At 38.9% G+C, this 21,381-nt stretch overlaps 1 protein-coding gene across 1 annotated transcript; it reads left to right on the top strand.

Annotated features, from left to right (window-relative positions):
• Positions 1–592: 592 nt before the first annotated feature.
• Positions 593–20,621, top strand: LOC113082400 (heparan sulfate glucosamine 3-O-sulfotransferase 3B1-like). The gene is made up of 2 exons (XM_026254058.1): positions 593–1,492; positions 17,840–20,621. The coding sequence occupies exons 1-2, from the start codon at positions 915–917 to the stop codon at positions 18,456–18,458; spliced, it is 1,197 nt and encodes a 398-aa protein (XP_026109843.1). The 5' UTR covers positions 593–914; the 3' UTR covers positions 18,459–20,621.
• Positions 20,622–21,381: the final 760 nt, after the last annotated feature.

Below are 21,381 nucleotides of genomic sequence, written 5' to 3'. Positions count from 1 at the left end.
GGCTAACAGATTTTGTTATTGCACTACACGTTTGTGTAAGACGTCTTGATATTTATACCCCGATTCTTTAGACTTCTGAATAGCTAAATGAACGTATAGCCTATGTTTGAAAGTAAAATAATAATAATAAATAATAATATTACTAATAATAATAATAATATACATTTGCTTTAGATAGAACAATAACTTTTTATAATTTAGTTTAACATTTGAATAAATGTAAGAAGTAGGCCTATATATATATTTGCATGAAATATAGGCCTAAATGTTAGATTTAATAAATAGCCTGTACTTTGAATGAGAACATTGCTGGACTTCCAAATTCTGATTCCTTTCTAAACAGTTCAGTTGCGTAAAATTGGTAACACTTTGTAAACTCCTCAAAACTGGAATAAAAAGATTCCGGTCTAATGTTTCTCTATCCAATAAGAGCGTTTAATCCGCACTGCGACCAAGTGTCTTGTCTAAAACCCCCTCCTATATTGCTCTCTGATTGGCAGGCGTTTTGAAACAACTCCGCCTTCATTCAAATGCGTGCTCAGCGGTTGGCTGGCCCTGTTGCCAATCACACACACCAGCGCTGTATAAGGTCAACTCTCTCGAAAGCGCTCAGACGCGCGAGGATGCGGCGGGAGCAGCTCCTGCGGCCGGGAATCAAGTGCACTAGTCGTTCTCATCAGTCTTCTCGCCTCCTCCCGCAGATATGACCGAGAACAGCTGACTAAAATCGCATTCCTAGATGCCCCGTCTACTTTGGGTTAATTTATTTCTCGTTTGAGGATTATATTGTGGACTCCAATGGCTTTTAAAGACTCCTGAGGGGGATTCCTGAAGCTCGTCCTGGACCTGGACAGAACTGTACCTACCTGTCAATATGTCCAGCTGGAGTGTCATAGTCTCCACGCACAGGGCTTATGGAATATAGCCTGTTCTGTCACAATTTTTACGCACTCTCCGTCAGTCCCGTGAAGAAGAAACTCGGGCTCCTCTTCATCATGCTGCTCATCTGGGTCTACATGCTGTACTCCTGCGTGGGCTACTGTGCCAGTATGCCACCAAGTTTAGTTGTGGACAATAATAATAACAACCGAGCGAAGGAGACGGAGTTTCTCGGGAAATATGCCGAGGCAGAAAGTGGCCGGCCGGACCTGATGATGTCCAAGCTCCTGTCCAGACCGCAGAGCTCGTGGACGGACGTGGAGTCAGATTATGATGAGCCTACGGTACGGAGAGCTCCCAGAGACTTCAGTAAAGATGAAGTGGACCCAGACCGAACTGACGAGTGGGACGACGGACGGAGAGTTTCCCCACTGTCAAGTTTCTCCAACGGCTCGGGCAGTAAGAAGCTGCCTCAGGCAATCATCATCGGAGTGAAGAAGGGCGGGACGCGCGCGCTGCTGGAGTTTCTGCGCGTGCATCCAGATATCCGCGCGGTCGGAGCCGAGCCGCACTTCTTCGACCGTAACTATGACAACGGACTGGACTGGTACAGGTAAGAACGTTAATAATGAATAGACTCACTTATACTACATATACTTCCATTCACTTATATTGTCCTCCAGTGATGTAAAAAATAGGCTACACTTTGATTATAAACCTACCCTTTCCAAAATAGCTATTTTATTACTGTTTATTATTTATTTTTATTTCATTATTATTATTATTATTATTATTATTATTATTATTATTATTAATATTATTATTAGCCTATTATTTATCCCTCATGTTTTTTTTTTTTTTTTTTTTTTTTTTTTTAAACAATGTGTTGGCATATTCAGCTCAAGCCTCGTACGAGCAGAACAAGACTTGAGCTGTTAATTTAATCCTAACTAAAATTTTACTTGAATTGAATTGCTACATTTAGTTAATCTGATTGACTAACCCATGAACAATTTAGTTGTCCTTTTACGACCACTTTGAGTTTAATTACTAAAGAGGCTCTTTGCACGGCTTTTGAATTCCTTCAATTCATGATATATCTCAGCTTTAATAGTTTGCCCTCTGCGTTTTGCTTAAGTAGCATGAACCAAAGAAACACTATTTTTTTTTTCAAGAGCGATCCTTGTCCTCCCTCATTCATTGGCCCTTTTGTTGTATCTGTCATTCATTATGTAATTCTACCCTTTGACTCGATCTCAAACCATCATAGGCAATCAAATATAATTATTATTATGTAAATAGATGTTCGGTTTGCAATCAGCCATCTATAAACGCATAGTTGAAGTATGTTTTCAGTTTCCAGTTTAAACATTTACTTTGGTTCCGCTGTTTCTGCTACCGTGGAACTGTTAGACTCGTAGCTTAATGTAACATGGTCCTTTAAATACACATTCATTTCAGACGGATAGTATTCAGATAAACCCAATATCTCGGTAAAGATGGACTGTTTTATTTTTTTTTTTTTTATTTTTTTTATTTTTTTTTTTTTTTTTTGGTGATTGTAATATCTTGAGAGATGACTCGTCTCCGACCGCAGATGACGCAGTGGTCTCTGTTGGACACAGTGATCATTGCAGGTTAACGGACCTTTGCTTTTGCGGTCACTTTTAAAAAACATAAATTGTTAACTATATTTATACTATATTTATTTATAAGCTATATTTATTTATTTTTTTGCCAAGACCTCGGTCTTACGTTACAATTACCTTAAATATGATTTAAAACAAATATAGTACTGCAAACCTTTAAAATTGGAAAGTGCAGTTCAAAGTATTTTGCATTGCCCTTTTGATAATGTTATATGCTATATATATATATATATATATATATATATATATATATATATATATATATATATAAACCCTTAAACCGGGTATAAATGACAAAAATTAACTGTCGATTTGAAAAGTTGGATAACGAGTAGATAATTTCAACAGTGTGACTGACCTTCATTTTCGGTGAGCAAGTTGTTATCTGAATCAAGAGAAATTAATGGAAGATAAAAAGCAAACATCTAAGTAATATGACATAATGGAATCAATTAAATTAGTAGCTTGTGAATGATAATATACTTTTTTATAAAGTATTTTATGTAGGTTTAGCTCATGTGCAGCTGTGTTTTTCTTTTTGTGCTGTCCAAACCGAAAAATGTAACGTTAAACTTTTCGGCTTGCATTTGAAATTGCATTTCCATTTATAGTTACGCATAGCTGTTTCTTTTGAGCCTGCTTTGGACATGTTTAATTGGCCCATTTCATTGTAACTACTGAAGTGCACAGAGCACCGTATGAGAGCTCATAAATTCATTACACTCGCTGTTAGAACTCGGGACATTTGTTTCAATTCAACTTTCGGAGAAGTTTTTTTATTTTTTACTTTTAGGTTTTAAATAACTGTGTTGCAGTTATTTAAATGTGATGACATTTTGATTAACTATTTGTTAACATTATTAATGTTCTATAAAGTGCATTGAAATAAATCTATAGCTTGTATAAAATGAAACTGAAGAAAGAAAGGGGGGTTTATTGTCCCAGAGTCTGTCTCTGCTTACCCCAGACACAGAGGAAAGAAACACTCAATAAGTTGATAAAAAAAAAAAAAAAAAAAAAAAACAGTTCTGGACTGCACGCCTGTCTCTCTAAATGGATTTGCAAAGGTTTGAGGGGGTGAAAGCCCTGCACTTTTAAATATATGCAACGTTTCAGGGCCCCTTTAACCAAAAAACAGGACGGCTGAAAGAATGGGCGTTGTAGTGAATGCTCGGTAGTCCAGCTCAATGAAAAGGGAATTGTATACATGCATGTTGAGAGGAAAAAAGGATTTATTTGATTAATTATTTAAATGCCAAGGCCTGCACTTCAGTCTAATGCAAATTCAGGCTGATCCAGTAAAATCAGTCAAGATTGTACCAAAATTGTTCAGTTTCTTTAAAATTGTTGTTCATTTGCTGTGTTGACTTTACTGATGGGTTATGCTATCTTTTAAACCACATACAAAGAGAAAATAAAGTGGTCAGAAGTGTTCAACTATGATTATTTCTATTAAATTTTTACCAAGTTTGAAACTAATTATTATTGTTTTATTTCAAATTTTTGTTGTTGTTGCCAAAAATAGATGCCGGGCATCTGTCATTTTCCCTTCATATATATATATATATATATATATATATATATATATATATATATATATATATATATATATATATATATATGCCTCCAAGTAAACACGACTGATAAAGTACCTGAAAACACGGCGTTGAAGGGTAAAATGTTTGTTTTCCACTCTTTCTTGAGAAAGTTTTCTGTCTCAAGTGTTGCAGGATTCACATGCCTCTGCAGCTGGTTTGAGTTGGACATTCGATGCCACACCAAAATTCTATATCTGGCCACTGCTGTTTGGGCTGAAGATACGGGGCACAAACAAAAGCAGACCTATGTGTTTTTTTTTTTTTTGTTTGTTTGTTTTGTTTTTTTTTCACTCTCACTTTTTTTTCTTTCTCGGATGTCTCCATGTGACCTGGTCTACAACGGTGTGGCAGAGTGTGTCAGACAGAGCGCTTGAGGTGAACCCTCTGTGCTGACTGGATCTTTGTGTATTTTTAAAGAAGTGATATGTCCAAAGTGATTTAAATTTTTTATTAATTGTCTGAGTTTTAGAGTGTCTCATATACTCATCAAAGTGATTTGCTGCGTAATGGAAAAGAGAGTTCATAGAGTTCATAGATAATTTTAAAATAATGCAGCACACGGAAAGTTTGCAAGTAATCTTAATAAGGTGTTTTTACTTTAGATTAACTCTGTTTATCAGAAAGTTGTGATTGACCTTTTCAGACCTTTCTGTGCTAGAGAGAGCTAGAGAAAGAGACATTGCAGATGAGCTTTTGTTCCTCAGTACTGGTTAGACCTGTTCAGGCTGCTTTAGAGAGTGTAAGTCCTTTGTATCATTCATAGACAAGCATTATCTGCAGGCACTTCACATTTTGTTATGATCTTCTCCCAAAAATGTCTGGTCAATGTAGAGTTTGTAACAACTGCGAGTTTAATTGCAAGAGATATTACAGTCTGAAAGTTGTTGCTGATTGAATTATTGAGTAATAACTTTGGCAATTCCCCTTTCACAGTTTTCTGTTTCAACGACATTTCTGATTTGTGAGACCTTGCAAAATCTCTGCTGGTTTTACTGCTTTTTTTGCGGAGACTGTGATGATTTAATAAGCAGTTGAGCTGCTTCTCAAAAATCCCACACACCCAGATAGATAGGGTCCCAGCTGGAAAAGCAAATGTTTTGGAGGCCCTGGTGCAAAGTTTGACTTAGTATTACATAATTTTTAGATCTACCAGAGCAGTTTTTGTAGTCAACAACTTGTTGGTAGTCAACCATACAGTAAACAATCTCTTCATACAACTGGTAACGTTTAGTCTGTGTATCTTTTTCCAATGAGTGTTTGAAAGTCAGGTATGTAGTAGTACAATGCAGTTCTTTTGTGTGCAATCCCCGAGTCCATCCTGAGATTAAGGGTGTGTATATTGAATAGCAGCTATTAAACAACATGGTCTGTAACTGCCGACCAACAAAGGACAAGTGAAGCACTGTTCTGTAGAAGGGAAATGCTTCGCAGAAAATCCCATTTGGCTGTCGGACCAGGGAACGCTCTCGGAAGCATGTCACTTAAAAGTTCTGAAGTGCTTGGAGGGCTGCGACCCCCTGCCACCTTGTCCAGATGAGCACTTCCATCCGTGGGATGGCTAGTTCTGGATGGATGCCTCTGCTTTTGTACCCACACTCAATGGGTTTTTTACGCCACCATGTAGGTGACCCATACAGAAGCTGTGGCCAGTGACCCCCTCCTTCCTGATTGTACAATGCAGGGGCCACCATGTGTAAGTGGTACGGGGTGAGATAAAGCTAAAGTTTAGCTGTGCCTGCTGGGTGTTTTGGTAAACATTGAGCTGTAGTTGACTGCTTAGACTGGGTATTGATACAGATATTTCATTCAGATTAACAGTGTCACAATATGATTAGATTTTGATTCATCTTGACATCTCAGTTGTCTTATATTGTCTATTTAACTTTTATACGAATAAAAAAATAAAATAACTAAGGTAGTTAAATTATACAGGGAAGCTTCTAATGTGGTACATTACAAAAAAAAAATATGTATAAATTTAAAAATGAAAAACCGAGCATATTTTATCATATTGCTTCATTATTATTTATTTATTTATTGTGTCAGTGCTTGAAGTCCATGAGAACAACTATAGAAAATTTGTTTTCTTGACACACTGACATAAATTAAAAGATCATTCTAAGAATTTAGACTGTTCAACTGAAGATGGTGTTTATTGAGAAATCTTTTTTACCGTACTATATACATTTTGCTGTTGCGGTAAGTGTGCAGTATGGTGGTTGGTGACTTCTGTAGAAGCAATGTACTCCCCCACACTCACACAGATAAGCACAGAGTAATGACTCAAGCCATCTTAGACCCTGTGGGACTTCATGTATTGATTAGTTTATGCTGTGGCGGGCACTGTGTGGTGTTGGGTTAAAGATCTTTGTGGCTCGGGTTATCAATGAATCAGTTGAGCAACGTTGCCTCTGTAAAGACCATCTGCACTGCAGGTGAGACCCGATCAAGCCCTCATCCTGCCTGAGCACACACACTTAGTTATCAGACTCCAAAATAGATGGGAATTTAATGCAAATATGTTGTGTGTGTGTGTGTGTGTGTGTGTGTGTGTATATATATATTAAATAAATAAATTATATAAATGTATTATAAATATCGGTTCATTCATTTTTATTTTATTATTATTATTATTATTATTATTTACCTTCTTTGCTTGTAGTCATTTCGGTAATTGCTGTAAAACTATAAACTGATCCAGGATTAGGATCAGCATCCATGAAAGCAGTTCTGTCTCATAAAAGAAAAGACTTCCTCCTCTCAGCTGGATCTGAACCTTGACCGGTCATCCTTTCAGCAGTCAGCAGGTTGACATCCTCTATTGAGAGCCTGAGCAGAGCTGACTGAGGACATTCAAAGGACTGCCTCCAAATGATGCTTTAGTGTTGGCAAAACTGCTCAGCATCCTTTAGACCAAAGGATTATTCTGCTTTTGTGTCAGGCCTCAGCTCCGTTTCTGCTTTCTCTTCTAATGGAACTCATCTCTCACACTTGTGAGAAGTGAACGACTCTCCAAATTACCACTTTGTCTCATCTTTGTATTTCCGCTGAAATTCACATTTGTGTATATAAATATGATGGTGTGTTATTGTTGAAGAACACACATAAGGTCCCTCTTGTACATGTTTTCTCTTCTCGTACCCCATATTAAAGTTGGGCCCCACATTGAGCTCTAGTTTTCCCATCAGAGGCGGGGTTGTTGTAGGCCTCAGTGCCCACATAAGGCCACCCCCAACTGGGCACATTGGTCAGAGAGAGAGAGAGTGGGCCCCTACTTGAGCTGGCATGGCTTTACCAGTGGGGTAGACCAAGCAGGGAGGGTATTAGTCTGGAGAAAGGGGCTTTCATTCGCCAAATTACCACCGACTAATTGTGAAAGGGATGGCCTGTGGAGAGGTGGACAGTAGAGGCCCACTGTGGTGGTCTGCTATTGAGAAACTACAGAGAAAATCAAAATAACATGGCCGTCCTTAGCAGGAACCTCCTGCCGGAGGATAAAATAAAGGCAGACAGGAAACTTGTGTTTCTTACCCTCCTACTGAAGTATTGTCTCTTATACACACATTCAAACAACACATGCATATGCAAACCATTGACAAATAGAGGATAAGTGCTTGTTTGTAACTTTTTTTCTTCCTATTGGAAATAATTTATATATACGTTCTCTGGTTGATTGGACAGCTGAAAACAAGAGAAATAAGCAAGATAAAGCCCTTCCCCTTCCACCTTTCAATTGATCTGAGTGGCCTGTTGTTTACAGACCCTCCCTCTGAGCTTGCCGTGAATTGGACTCTTTTTAAAATTGGTGATAATTTGGATGTCGGATGTCAGAATAATGCAAGCCCTTTTTCTTAAACAAGCTCATTCATTGTAGCTAAATAAACAGCATTTACAGGAGCCTGGGGGGCTACAGCACGCGGCAGCCAGTATGGTCCGGTAATTGTTGGCCCATATCTCCTGCCAGGTCTGACTCCTCCCAAGTGTGTGATCATCAGCACACATTTTCTAAAAGATTTATGCCCTGTGGAGGATTATTAGCACAAGGAGTGAGAAAGAAGTGACCATGGAAAGAAACTTGTTATATAACTGCTAACCATAGATTATATTTTTAAAGGCACTGTTCGTGTGTATGTGTCTCTCTGTCTGAAGAAAGTGAAAAGCAGAGGATCAGGGAGCAGTAGAGACCCCCTGAGGTTTCCATTAACCTCAGCGAGAAAAGAGCAGACAATTGAAGGAACACACATAAACACACTCTGCTGATGTACCCAGAGGAGCACAACATGAGCTGAGCTCTAGGGCAGCATAGAGAACCACTGTCACCACTTTTGTCCTCACACTTTCTCTTTCTTTCTTCTAGGAAAATAAGTAAAAACTTGTGACAGGTCTGTATGTCATAATTTTTATAGTGATAATTACTTTTCTACATTGTTACTAATGAACAGATGTACTCTTGTCACTGTCTTCTTCACAGATTGAAGTAATATCATGTTTTTTTTTTTTTTGTTTGTTTTTTTTAACAAACCAAGCTAGCGAGTTATTCGTTTGCTGCTTTATCTTGGTTTCATAGCCCATTTCTCAAATGTCTCTTCAAATCTGCATTGTGTTTGAATGGCTTGTCCTCTTGGGACCAAGACTTTAGATCATGTTTCTTTTGGGACCTTAAGGCCTTCTGTAACGCAGACAGTGGAGAGAAAGAAAAACAAAAACATTTTTCATCGTATTCACAATGCATCAACATGCCTGGTGAAATAACAACCCCTGAAATCAAATTACACCTGTGACATCCGCACTCGGCTGATTACTTTCAGCAGAAGCGTTTGACAGTGATTTCTTTTTGTTTCATGCCAGTTATACTGTCTTCAACTGGCGCTGAGATACCGAAGTGGACTGTAACTAGGCTATCTTCCAAAAAATGTTTGCAGAGTTTTCTTAGGAGAGAGCAGTGTGCTCTTTTTAGTCTTCTTGACCTATCAAGCAGTTTCACTGTCAGCTCTGGTGCTTTTACCACATAATTTAGCTAATTGTGGGTTAGCAATGAAGAATGCTAGTTTAGAGGAATTTGTAAACCATTAACCCTCAGCGTCAAAGTAACGCAGCTGTGCCGTAAGCCTCTGATGTAACCGGTTGACAGACTTAGAGGAAATTCCCAGCTCTTTAAAGCACACCTGTCTTCAAAAGCTCCTCAGCTGGAGCAGATCGTGTGCCAAGCAAAACAGGATGTAATAGGTGCGTGCATGTGTGTTCTTGTGTTTGAATGTGATTGCTTTTAAAAGTGAAAAAAGGGCTGAAATCTTGGAAGTCTCTATGCCAATTTTACAACAGTTTAGTGAGATAACCTACTGTCTAATGAAATTATATTTTTAAAGTGCCAGCAGGATTTTTTTTTTTTTTTTTTTTACTTCAGTGTTAATCCTTGTTAGTGGAGCAGCTGTGGCCTAATGGTTAGAGAGTTGGACCTGTAACCCGAAGGTCGCATGTTCGAGTCTTGGTGCTGGCAGGAGTTGTAGGTGGGGGTGTAGTGAATGAACAGCACTCTCTTCCACCCTCAATACCCATGGCCGAAGTGCCCTTGAGCAATACACTGAACCCCAGTTGCTCCCCGGGCACAGGATATAGCTGCCCACTGCTCCGCGTGTGTGTTCACGGTGTGTTCACAACTCAGTGCTGTGTGTGTGGATGGGTTAAATGCAGAGCACCAGTTCTGAGTATGGGTTACCATACTTGGCAAATGTCATGACTTTCACTTTCACTAATTCAGTAAGTCACTGAAATGTTTAGATTTGTATACATCAAGTGGATGTATTGTTATGTGAATTTTATGTGGAAATGTTTTTATTAATTTAGACTTCAGGCATATATGCACACTCTTTGGCTTTATAGCTTCGTAAACAAGCTAAAACCTCATCAAGGCTAGTTACACTAAACAATGCTAACAGTCTCGAGACTCGTTGTGTCACTCAGTGGGAATGTAAATGAAGTGGGGGACTGAGTCCATTAACACCCTCTACAGACACCCAAAGTAAACAAGCTTATGCGGATTAGCAAGAGCAAGATAAACACTGTGGTACTGGCTTGATCACAGCTAATAACTAAAGTAGATTCAATGGGAAGGCTATTGTTTGTGGAGTTACTGAGAGTACGGGGTAAGTCAATACTGAATACAGGATATGTAATTATGCATTATGCAATCTGGATAATAACAAAGTCTATTTTTAAATAGAGTTGTTTGTGTTTGCCAAAATTATTTTATTTTCAGGATTTGCATTTGCCAAGTAAAAGTTTGGAACTTCCCTAGACATGGTAGGGATTTGGTTAATATCAGCATAATAATTTCTTGTTGTAAATAAATTTAAAGTAGCTTGCAATTATCATCCAGGGCCAGCAATAATAATTTTCTTTTTAATTACATAATAATAGTAATATATAGTGGGTATAGAAAAGAATCACCCCCTTTAATTAATATATATATATATATATATATATATATATATATATATATATATATATATATATATATATATATATATATATATATATATATATATATATCTGTTTGTCTCTGTCTGTCTTTCTATATATTCTTTTTTTTTTTTTTTTGCTTTGCAGCCTGAAATGAAGAGAGTGAAAGTTTTAACATTAACACAAAGATATAACACCAGCAAAATAAACCAAAATCACTGAGTTGGAAAAAGGATCTGAGTTGGAAAAAGGATGGAGGTGTTATTTTCCCATTTTGGGGCTGTTTCTCTGCAGAAGGGGTTGGAGCACTTGTCAGGATAGAAGGAAACATGGATGGGGCAAAATACAGTCAAATTGAGGAAAATATGCTGCCCTCTGCCAGAAAGTTGTCAATGGTAAGAATGTATACCTTCCAACATGACAATGACCCAAAGTACACAGTGGTTGAAGGAGAAAAAGGTGAATGTCATTGCATGGTCTAGTCAGAGCACAGACTTAAACCCCATTGAAGACTGCAGTCCATAAAATAGCCACCACCAAACTTAACTGAACTTCTGTTCTGCAAAGAAGAGTGGGAAAATATAGCAAAGTCTAGATGTGCATAGTTAGTAGAGACCAAACTTAACAGAAGGCGGTAATTAAAGCAAAAGGTGATTCAGAAAAAAAAAAAAAAAACAGACACAAGTCCTTTTTTTGGGACATTTTGGTGTTATATTGGTTATATCTTACATGTTAGATGTTATAAGTTGCACAGCTGGGTAAAACAAAAACTGTGTCCGTCTTTATTTCTGGCTACAATGCAACAAAATGTGATCATTTTTAAGGGGGGTGATTCTTTTCTATACCCACTCTATACACATCACAGTCAGACAAACCCCTTTGGAAGCTTAAATGCTTACTGGATAAAACTTTGACCCAGATTTCTTTTTATTTTTTTATTTTTTGGTCAGCACACCTTTATAGCAAACATTAAAAACACCTTAAAGATGGTTTAAGGTTTGTTCTAGAATTTTTGTTGTTATTAAATGTTCTGAATTTATTTTACTTAAACTGTTTTCTTCATTTTTTTTTTAATCTTTTATCAAATGCACATTTATTTACAAAATTATGATTTGTGTTATTTTTTTGTCCTAAACTTCACTATATTGCAGTATGCTAAGTTATTAGGCTGGTGATTTTTGCCTTAAAGACATTAAAAATGGCAAAACAGACTTGCATTAAAGGAGAAACCTTAGCCGTATCTAGAGACCAGAATATCATAAAGACTTCAGTGTCGACTTTTTTTGACTTGGGCAAAGTAAGAAGAGACAAAGTCATCCTACTCATTATTTTAGGTATGACTAATGTTACAGAAACATCTCTCCAATAAAGTCAAATTTGCCAGTCCTTCAAAATGGCTCTTCAGCACATGCTACATGTTTACAGGCTCTGTAAAATGCATGCCTAAGTGAGAGAAAAGTGCACTTTATTACCCCATCTCATTGCTCCATCTTTTATTCAGAGCTGATGGCAGCCTCTGCTTGCACAGCCTTGTCACTAACATACGTTATTCCACTCAGCTGGCATGACCGTAGGGCCATAACTCAATTTATGGCCTGGACAGCAGAAAACACACCCCACTCTTGTTTTAAAGAGATTTTGGTAGGTGTTGAATGGCAGCAAATAAAGCTGAAACAGAGTCTGGGCAGACTGCAGTGTACAGAGCCTGAGGTCTCAGTGATTTATACGTGTTCTGACCTCTCAGAGGCTGCTGTGTGTGCTTTCAAATGAGTTTGAGAGCGAGAGAGAGAAAGAAAAGAAAGAAAGAAAATGGGCCTGAAATTGTGGCTGGCACAAATCAAGGCTAGACCTCAGTATGACTGCTGAGTAGATAGTGTAGCCTACCCTCTCTCACGACACTCACTTTATGTCCAGTGTCTTTATATATACAACACTACAGGGAGACCTAAATATATTTTTCTGCCCTTGACACCCTAAAGCAGACCAGTCTTCATTCCAAAACCCAAGCCCCACGCTTTGAGAAAGAAAATATACAGATTAACAACTCAATGTTTCTCTTTAGTGTTGAGGGACCAACCATTCACAGATTCATGCAGATGTTTTTAGCCTCAAAGACACAGATAAAGTAGTTTTCAGAAAGTCTTAGCCTGGCTGCTAGCTCAGGCATAATAATTTAATGAGAAACTAGATCAGCATTAAGGTATAACTCTTTAGAGGCTGCTCTAAAGTGTGTCTATTCTTGGAGAAAGGCAGGTCAGAAGTGTCTGCAATCCTTCCCGTTCTTTTATTATTTATCCATCAGAGCAGTCACGCTACGTGAGAGAGGCTTTCTCCGTCCGTCGAATGCAGATCTAGTGACAAGATCTGTCAGCGAGAATGTCAGAAACTGAAGCTAAGACACACCAACACCTTAGACGGGCCCAACGGAGACGGTCGTTTACACCTCTTTATGTTCACGTCAGGGTTACATGGCAAAGATCAGAGGCTGAGGAGAAACCTGAGGAAGATCTAGACGTGGAACGAGAAGGGTTAGGCAAGGAAAAGGTAAAGTATAGCCGTTAGAAGCTGGGATATTCATAAAACACTCATGCGTGTGCTATACAGTCTCTTGGCTTCAGCTTTGCAGGTTAAGAAGAAATCTTTAGCAATTCTCATTTAGGAAACCAACCATCAGGAGGCTCTAAGTACCTCTCAAATACAGTGGTAACTTAAAGCTGTTGCACACATGCTCATCCTGGCTTTTTCGCTCTGTATTTTTTCTCTTTCTTTTCTCTCCTCACCACCCCATTACCATTCTCCCGGTGCTGGTGCTATAAAATCCAGCTTTGCTCCATAGATTTACGGCTGCAGTTTTGCTCTGCGGTTAAATATAATGTCAAGGCTCCAGACTCCGCGGGGTGTATTTCAAAACTACAGCCTCGCTCAGGTCGCTATGACGACACAGCAGAAAATATTGCCTGTATGGTGTGGCCTGGGAGGTGCCTGGATTTACCAGATGTAGCCTCACAGCCTCCCAGCAGGCTCTCTATACACGCTAAATAAGTGATCCTGCTCTCACAGTTGTTCCAGTAGTCGCTTGATATTAAAGGGACAGTTCACCCAAAAAATAAGATTCCATTTTCCCTCAGAAATTCGTGCTCTGCATTTAACCCATCCAAAGTGCACACACACCCGGAGCAGTGGGCAGCCATTTATAATGCGGCACCCAAGCAGCAGTTGGGGGTTTGGTGCTTTGCTCAAGGGCACCGAAGTCGTGGTATTGCCGGCCCGAGACTTGAACCCACAACCCTAGGGTTAGGAGTCAAACTCTCTAACCACTAGGCCACGACTTCCCATATAGAACACATTATGAAACAAAGGCTGAAGTGTGTGTATATATACTTTTCTTTTGTTTTTTACTGTAAGTCGTATAGCTATTGGGACAAAATGAGAGGGAATTAATGATGAAAAAAGAATAAATTTTGAGTGAACTAACCCTTAATGATTATGAAAAATTTTGACTCCAGTACACAGGCAAACTCTCACACTACCATTCTGGCACACAGGACTGCCATTTACATCACTATAACTGCTTTGCGGTTTGGGCGTTTTATCTTTCTAGTGTACCAAGCCCAAGAAGCTGTTAAATTCATTGGCAATTAATTTAATTTTATTTGACGGCTGAGAATTTATTACACTGCAGCTTACTCAAACAGCTCTTCATCTCGCCGCTACTGCAACAGCGGCAAGTTCTTATTCTGAGGACATGTCTATCAAAGACACACGCACAGGTGTTTCAAAGTTGTGTCTGTTTTGACTTGCTCTTCAGAATCAAAGTGCAGGTATGTCTGTGTTTCTTTAATCCCTCCGAGACTTGAAAGCACTAGATATAAAACATGCTTCTTGTCCCTATCAGTTAGGTATACAAAAGATAAAATGCACAGCAAAAGAAGAAAAAAGCTGGCCAGAATATAACCATAACAATGCCAGAGTTGAAAGACAGATATACTATAATCCTTGTCACTTGAAAGCAATGAGATCATAGATAAAGCAAGTTTAGGGGCTTTTTGGGGGGATACCATGTCCTACCTTAAGAAAAACAGGCTCTTCTTAACAAACCAAATTCGACAGAAGACAAAAACTTTGTTATAAAAACTCCCTTCTGTGTCTTTTGTTCTCTCTTGTGCTTTCGTCTGTCATTTTCTCCCTTTGTCGATTTATCTCTACTGGATAAAAAGCCTTTCAACATGCCCCTAGGGTCTTTCTGATCCTATATCTGATCCTACTTTCTGACTTATCGTTCTCTCCAGCTTAAACAAGACCCACTAAGCGCACTTCCAAAGTTGATCCAGAACAGCTATAACCATAAGGTCATGGGCAGAAATCTACTAGGAATGAATTACGACAGAAAACTCAAAAGGCGGGAGCAATCTTTGACCTTGGCTCAGCATTTGAGAGGAGTGACCCTTTTTATCAGTAGAATCATTTCAAGCACTCATATCCACTTTCGAATCCCCATTTTAATAATTAATACACAGCGTATCTTTACCTGCTCCATTGGTAGTGGGTGCCATGTCCTGGTGAGACACTTGAGGCACACGTTCAGCTCAAGAGCTCTCCACAGCCTCCCCTCGCACAGACCTGAGAGAGCTGGGGAAGTGCTTTCCACTCATCCTTCAATAGTCACCCTTCCCCCTTTCTTCTCTGGCCTCTGCACGGCCCTTGCTCTTTCAGATCATTGAAGGACAATGCTCGGTTTTCAAAGAAAAAAAGGGGGAAAAAGAGAGGGCCCCGGTGTCAAAGCTTTGCCTGTTTGCTGACAGAATGTCTAAAAAGAAGGACCCTAATAAATCAAAACAGGCAAGAAAGGCTATTGTTTTTCCGAGAGCTTGCCTACTTGTCTTCCTCAACCCCTTTCCTCCCTCCCTTTTCTTTTGCCCTCTGCCAAAGTAAAAGTAGTCAGATGAGAGGATCGTTGGAGGCAAAGTTTTTTGTGTCTTGGTCCAGACCTTTATCTTGAATTTTTTTTTTATTCCTTTATTTACAGGGATACACTTGTGTGTGCTTTATATTTGTGGCATTTTTGTTTGTGTTTCTTTCCTCCCTGGCACTGTACAGTAGGTGTGGGTGGTTCATTTAACTGCAAAAGCCTGCATTATCTCTCACCTCATTAGCACCACACATGCACACATACAGCTGGTTTGCTCCTATTTCACAATAATTAATATATATTTTTTTTTTTCTTTTTCCAAAACCACACACTAGGAGGCTAAATATTAGGAAGCCAAGACGTTTATATTTCCTCTAAACTAGAAATAAACGGTTAAACCATGCAGATGAGTGTGCGAGAGTGCGTCATTGCATAAAAAGGCACTAACATAATCTGTTTTCATTTTGGAGAGATTAATGAGTTTTTTCCCCTTGTGTTCTTTTCCTCAAACTCTCACTCCAGTGTTCTGACAGAGCAGTAATCAAACTGATATTATCATAATTGGATCTGTGGCCAGCTCTTTAGAGAAGCCATGTAACCACACAAATCTGGCAACAGTTCTCCGTCAAATATATCAACACGTTACCTCCTGCAGCCTTAGGCGGTTCTCGCATTCTGAATCCAGCGCTGCATGATTTTCATTTGCAAAATGGGGATTTTTTTTTTTTTTTCACAGTTTCAGCTGTGTGATCTTGAAAAATCCTTTAGTGCAGAGATTTGCTACTTTGCAGTTTCTGTACAGGAAAAAAAAAAAAAACCCAGCAGAATCCAGCAAATTTGCACCTGGGTTTACAGGAGCACCTGGTTCATACACATATAGCTTTGAAATGTATATCCGCATTGAAACTCTCTCTGTGGGTTTTGTTTATGATAACACATCTCTCTGCTGTGGTGCTGAGGGGCTCTCACCTCTAACTAGTGAACACCAGTGGTAAAAATAGTCAGGCTTTTACTGAAGGTTGTTTGGAGATATAGAATAAACTGTGATCCACTGAAGTGTGTGTGATATCCTTCAACAAATAAATTGCAGACTCTTGAATTGCTTGTAGCCTTGTTTGCACAGGGTGTAATCACACAAAGCAGGATTGCACCGGACGCTTACGGTGCACTGTACAATGCAGCAGTAAATTAGCCCTTGTGCTAACAACACGGCTTGATACTCCAGAGACAACAGACCAACAAGAGCTTTATCTGTTTGCACAATGATACACCAAGGAGGCTCATTCTGGGTCTGTTGAAGTCCAAGCGTGGCTTAAATTTACACTTTATCTTATCTCCATCCCTTAAATTTGGTGTTCTGTTATTTTCTTCAGTTGATTTCACATCACGTCATCTTTTATGCCTTGCTATTTTCAGTCAGAGAAATCTAAACTTTCTTCAGATGTCATTCCACACATTTTAACGTCATAGTTTCTAAGCGCCTGTGCCAGCGAAATGGGATCCATACCCCCATGTGTTCGTTAAAGTCCTCTGTTATCAACTCTTCCACTATAATCCACTCTTCCTGATTGGACGATGTTGTGAAACCCAAGCCTGTTTGGCGTTAATGTGCATGATCACTTATCATTTAAAAAAGTGTCCCTTGATTGCGGTCCTGCACATACCCTATTAATTTCACCCTGTAACTGCCTTAAAAGCAGCTCACTGTCTTTAAACAAGGCTGAACAACCTTCATGTGGAATGCACATATGTTTTAAAGGGCTTTGCTAAGTGTGGATATTTTTGTTAGCCTCTTTGAAGTATAAATGATTGTTTAGATCTGGGTGGTCAGTAGTATAAGACAATCGTTGAGGTCATACATTGGTCATACATTAAATTATTATTATTATTATTATGCCACTATAGATTGTTGTACACAATACTCAATTTTCACAATGCATATTAGTAGTAGTTCTCAATATTCATAATGCATATTTGTTATGTAGTAGTCTGTATCAGCATTGTCTTAATAAAGCAATATTGCTTAATCTAGGCATGATTTCAGGAAAGGAACAAATGACACTTGTCTAATGCTTCTAAAAGATTTTGCATTACATTAGAAAGCCCTTACTATTAAGAATTAGCCATGCCATTTAACATGGTTTGTGCACTTAATATGTTTAAATCCATGTTTTGTTTAGCAACCAATGCTAATCACATTTGACCCAGAATCATGGCCTTGAATCGGCTCATTGATTGAGGAGCGCCACATGCTCCATCTGTTTAATTGTGTTATGCAAATTCTGTTTTCATTAGACCTTCATCTTAACCTCCTTTGCTTTCTTTCTTTCTCCCTCTCTCCACAGGGACCTGATGCCTAAAACCCTGGAAGGCCAGATCACCATGGAGAAAACACCAAGCTACTTTGTGACCCACGAGGCTCCGGCCCGGATCTACGCCATGTCCCGCGACACCAAACTGATCGTGGTGGTCCGGGACCCCGTCACACGAGCCATCTCTGACTACACGCAGACACTGTCCAAGAAGCCTGACATTCCTACTTTTGAGAGCCTGACGTTCAAAAACAGGACTACAGGGTTGATCGACACCTCGTGGAGCGCCATTCAGATCGGCATCTATGCCAAACACCTGGACAACTGGCTGCAGTTCTTCCCCATGAGCCAGATCCTGTTCGTGAGCGGAGAGCGGCTGATCAGTGACCCGGCCGGAGAGCTGGGACGTGTGCAGGACTTTTTGGGGCTCAAGAGGATCATCACAGACAAACACTTCTACTTCAACCAGACCAAGGGCTTCCCTTGTCTCAAAAAGGCAGAGGGCAGCAGCAAGCCCCATTGCCTGGGTAAGACCAAAGGGCGGACCCATCCAAATATTAACCCTGAGGTTGTGCAGAGACTTAGAGACTTCTACAGGCCTTTCAACATGAAGTTCTACCAGATGACTGGGCATAACTTCGGTTGGGATTAACCGTGAATGGAGGACTTGTTGTTTTCTTTCTTTTTCTGTGTATTTGAAATGGCAAAAAGACATTGAGATGATTGCTATATATATGTAAAATGTACAGAAATCTATTTTATAATAATTTATTTTTAATTTCTAAGCAATTAATTCACTAAGCTGCCTAACCATATTTCACATAACGTCCAGCCCAACTCTAGTCTCACCACCGACATTCCACCGTTTTGATTTGAAAAAAAAAAAAAAAAAGTTTGTTACGGGTATTGTGCATTTACAAACCAACAGCGTCATTTGCGATTCATTCATTTCTGAATGTCCAGTGATGTGCATCTTTATGAATGAACTGTATTTCACTCTCTGACCACATTTCATGTGTCATTACACTCCATACTGGCCTGTGTCCTACTATGTTCGGCTGATAAGCAAGAGCTGATCTGATCGGTCCCTTTACTCAATAACATGACGATCAATACCCCTAATTGCTACTTAGCGTCACTCATGTTTAGAGTCAACCGCTGGCCTGCTGGCCTTTCACTTGCAGGTTCCTGTAATGAATGACCAGTTCGTCGATGGCTAAATCGTATCTCAGACAACAGCAAAGCAGCATGTAGACATTAAATCTGAATTGATCGACTGGCTTCCTCCAGCCTCAGAAACGGCCTGCTGTCCTGTCTGAGAGGTGCAAAGGTCAAGATAGCTTTGAAAGGAGCTGGATTTGTTTAAAAAGCAAGAGCCAAATGATGACATATGAGCCTCAAAGATGCCAGGCCCCTATCTTTATGAAGCTTTACTCAAATGTGACTCATACTAGAACATAAAACCCCTAACATGAAAAGTAGCATTTCTCGTTCATCCCATCAAAATGCGTTTCACGCCACATCTCCGTTCTCCTCTTCTTGCCAAATTTGAACAAGCTTGCATTGAGATGCCTCATTGTTCATCTTTTTCTCATGCAAGCCTTCACGTGCTTTTGTTTGTCTTTCTACTTGAAAGCACAGAAGAAAAGTCGGTCACTCTTTATCTGTGAAATTCTTTCCGTGACCACTGAGATGGCGGCTGTCTCGAAGGCAAGATGAATGAATGGGCTTCATGCAGCTCTGGTTACTGTTCACTCAGAGCACCTGATTCAGGATCAGCTCACAATGATGGGTTTAGGTGTGGGGTTTGAAGAGAGCATGGAGCCAACATCAGGCTGAGATGCTGTAGATGGTGAGGTCACAGGGAGGTTTTAAGGCAGAATATTGCATTTGCATTAGGAATGTACTAGAACTTCACCTTTTTTCATCCTTATTTAATATACTGAAAAATGAAATGCAGAGGGAAACTTTTGTCTAATTGTTTGGTTTTGGATGGATGCATTTAAAAAAAAAAAACGAAAGCGTTCTGTATCAGCTCACTGATTTTGGTTTTGCTTTACAACATGCTGTGCCTCGAACCAGTCCTGTGCTATGCTAAGCCAACTTCCTTTCATCTAGAGAGGAGACTGTAATATTTATCAGCTGTTAGGACACAGCCATTTGATTACTGTTGGCCTTCTAGTCTGAATTAAGGGACATTTTATTCAATTCAAATAATCAAATGTTCTGAGGAGGCATAAGAGAAACAATGTGAACTGTAATGAAATCATCAAAGCTTGTTTCTTGCATTCACATTACGTTTAAATGCAAATCATTTGGATGATGGAAAATAAAATAATGTCAAGTAAATTGTCATCAAATTCTTGCCTATGGGGCCTCCTGTGATTTTTACCAGTGCAATTTAGTTTATTGGTTCAGAAACAACTGTCCCAGGATGTATGATAAAGTTTGTCCCTCACTGATTACATGTGAACTGCATATGATTCTGATCTATTGGTATGAGCAAAGTTTCATATTTTTGCTTATGGTCAGGCAGTGTGTGCTGATGCATCTGTTTAATGGTTGAGTTTTATTCAACCTCATAGAGATACCCAGATGTTAGAAATGTTTGTCTTACTCTGAGTATAACAAATGCATAGACTAGAAAGGATCTTTATGTACAAATGATGAGGAAGACATGTAAACCAAGTATTTTGTTTTATCAAAACTTAATTTTACAACATGAAAGAAAATGGAACAGATGTTTCAAAGATAATAAAATATTGAAAATTCATACTTTTGCTTTGTATGAAGAATAAAATAAAATATATATTTTACCAAACTACTTGACTTTGTCTTGTCTCTTACAAGTAAAAACACTTACAATTAAACACATGGTAGATAGAAAAAAATAATTATTGACTAATATGAAAATGTGTTTTTCTACAGTGGCTGAGCGAGCTCAACATGTTGCAAATAAAATAAAATAAAAACCTTGCAAATAGAAAAATCACCTGCAGATTAAGAAAACATCTTGAACAATTTGCCAAAATCTGGCCAATTTATTTATTTATTATGTCCAAACATACATGAAACATTTCATTTTATATAATAAATCTATAGACTACAAGTATGTCTTTGTGTTTAGTAAAAAGAAGCGGCACATAAGAAAGATTCATTTGGGAATCAGACACAGGTCGAGCAGAATGTTTTTGATTCACTAAAAATAAGCAGCTCATGTGTTATTTCAACGCTATCTCACGGCCAATTCGTACGTATTTTACGAGGTGGCTTATTCGTACGAATTTGTACGACCTCACGTGTACGATTTTATACGATTGGTCTAAACCCCAGTGCCGATTAGGTTTAGGGGCGGGGTTAGGTGTAGGTCATTCGTACAAATTCATACGAGTGTGGTCGTACGAATTCATACGAATAAGCCACCTTGTGAAAAATGTACGAATGACCGTGAGATCGGGTTGGTTATTTGTTTGTGAATCTGACTTCTCTGTGTTCATTCCTTTTGCATGCAATTCGTGAATACAACTGCATAGAAATGAGTTTCATGTCATTATTTCAGGGCATGAGAATTTAAT

The sequence above is a fragment of the Carassius auratus genome, unplaced genomic scaffold, assembly GCF_003368295.1.
Source record: "Carassius auratus strain Wakin unplaced genomic scaffold, ASM336829v1 scaf_tig00036024, whole genome shotgun sequence".
NCBI classification, from domain to species: Eukaryota; Metazoa; Chordata; class Actinopteri; order Cypriniformes; family Cyprinidae; genus Carassius; species Carassius auratus.
This window is presented reverse-complemented; position numbering and strand designations above follow the sequence as displayed.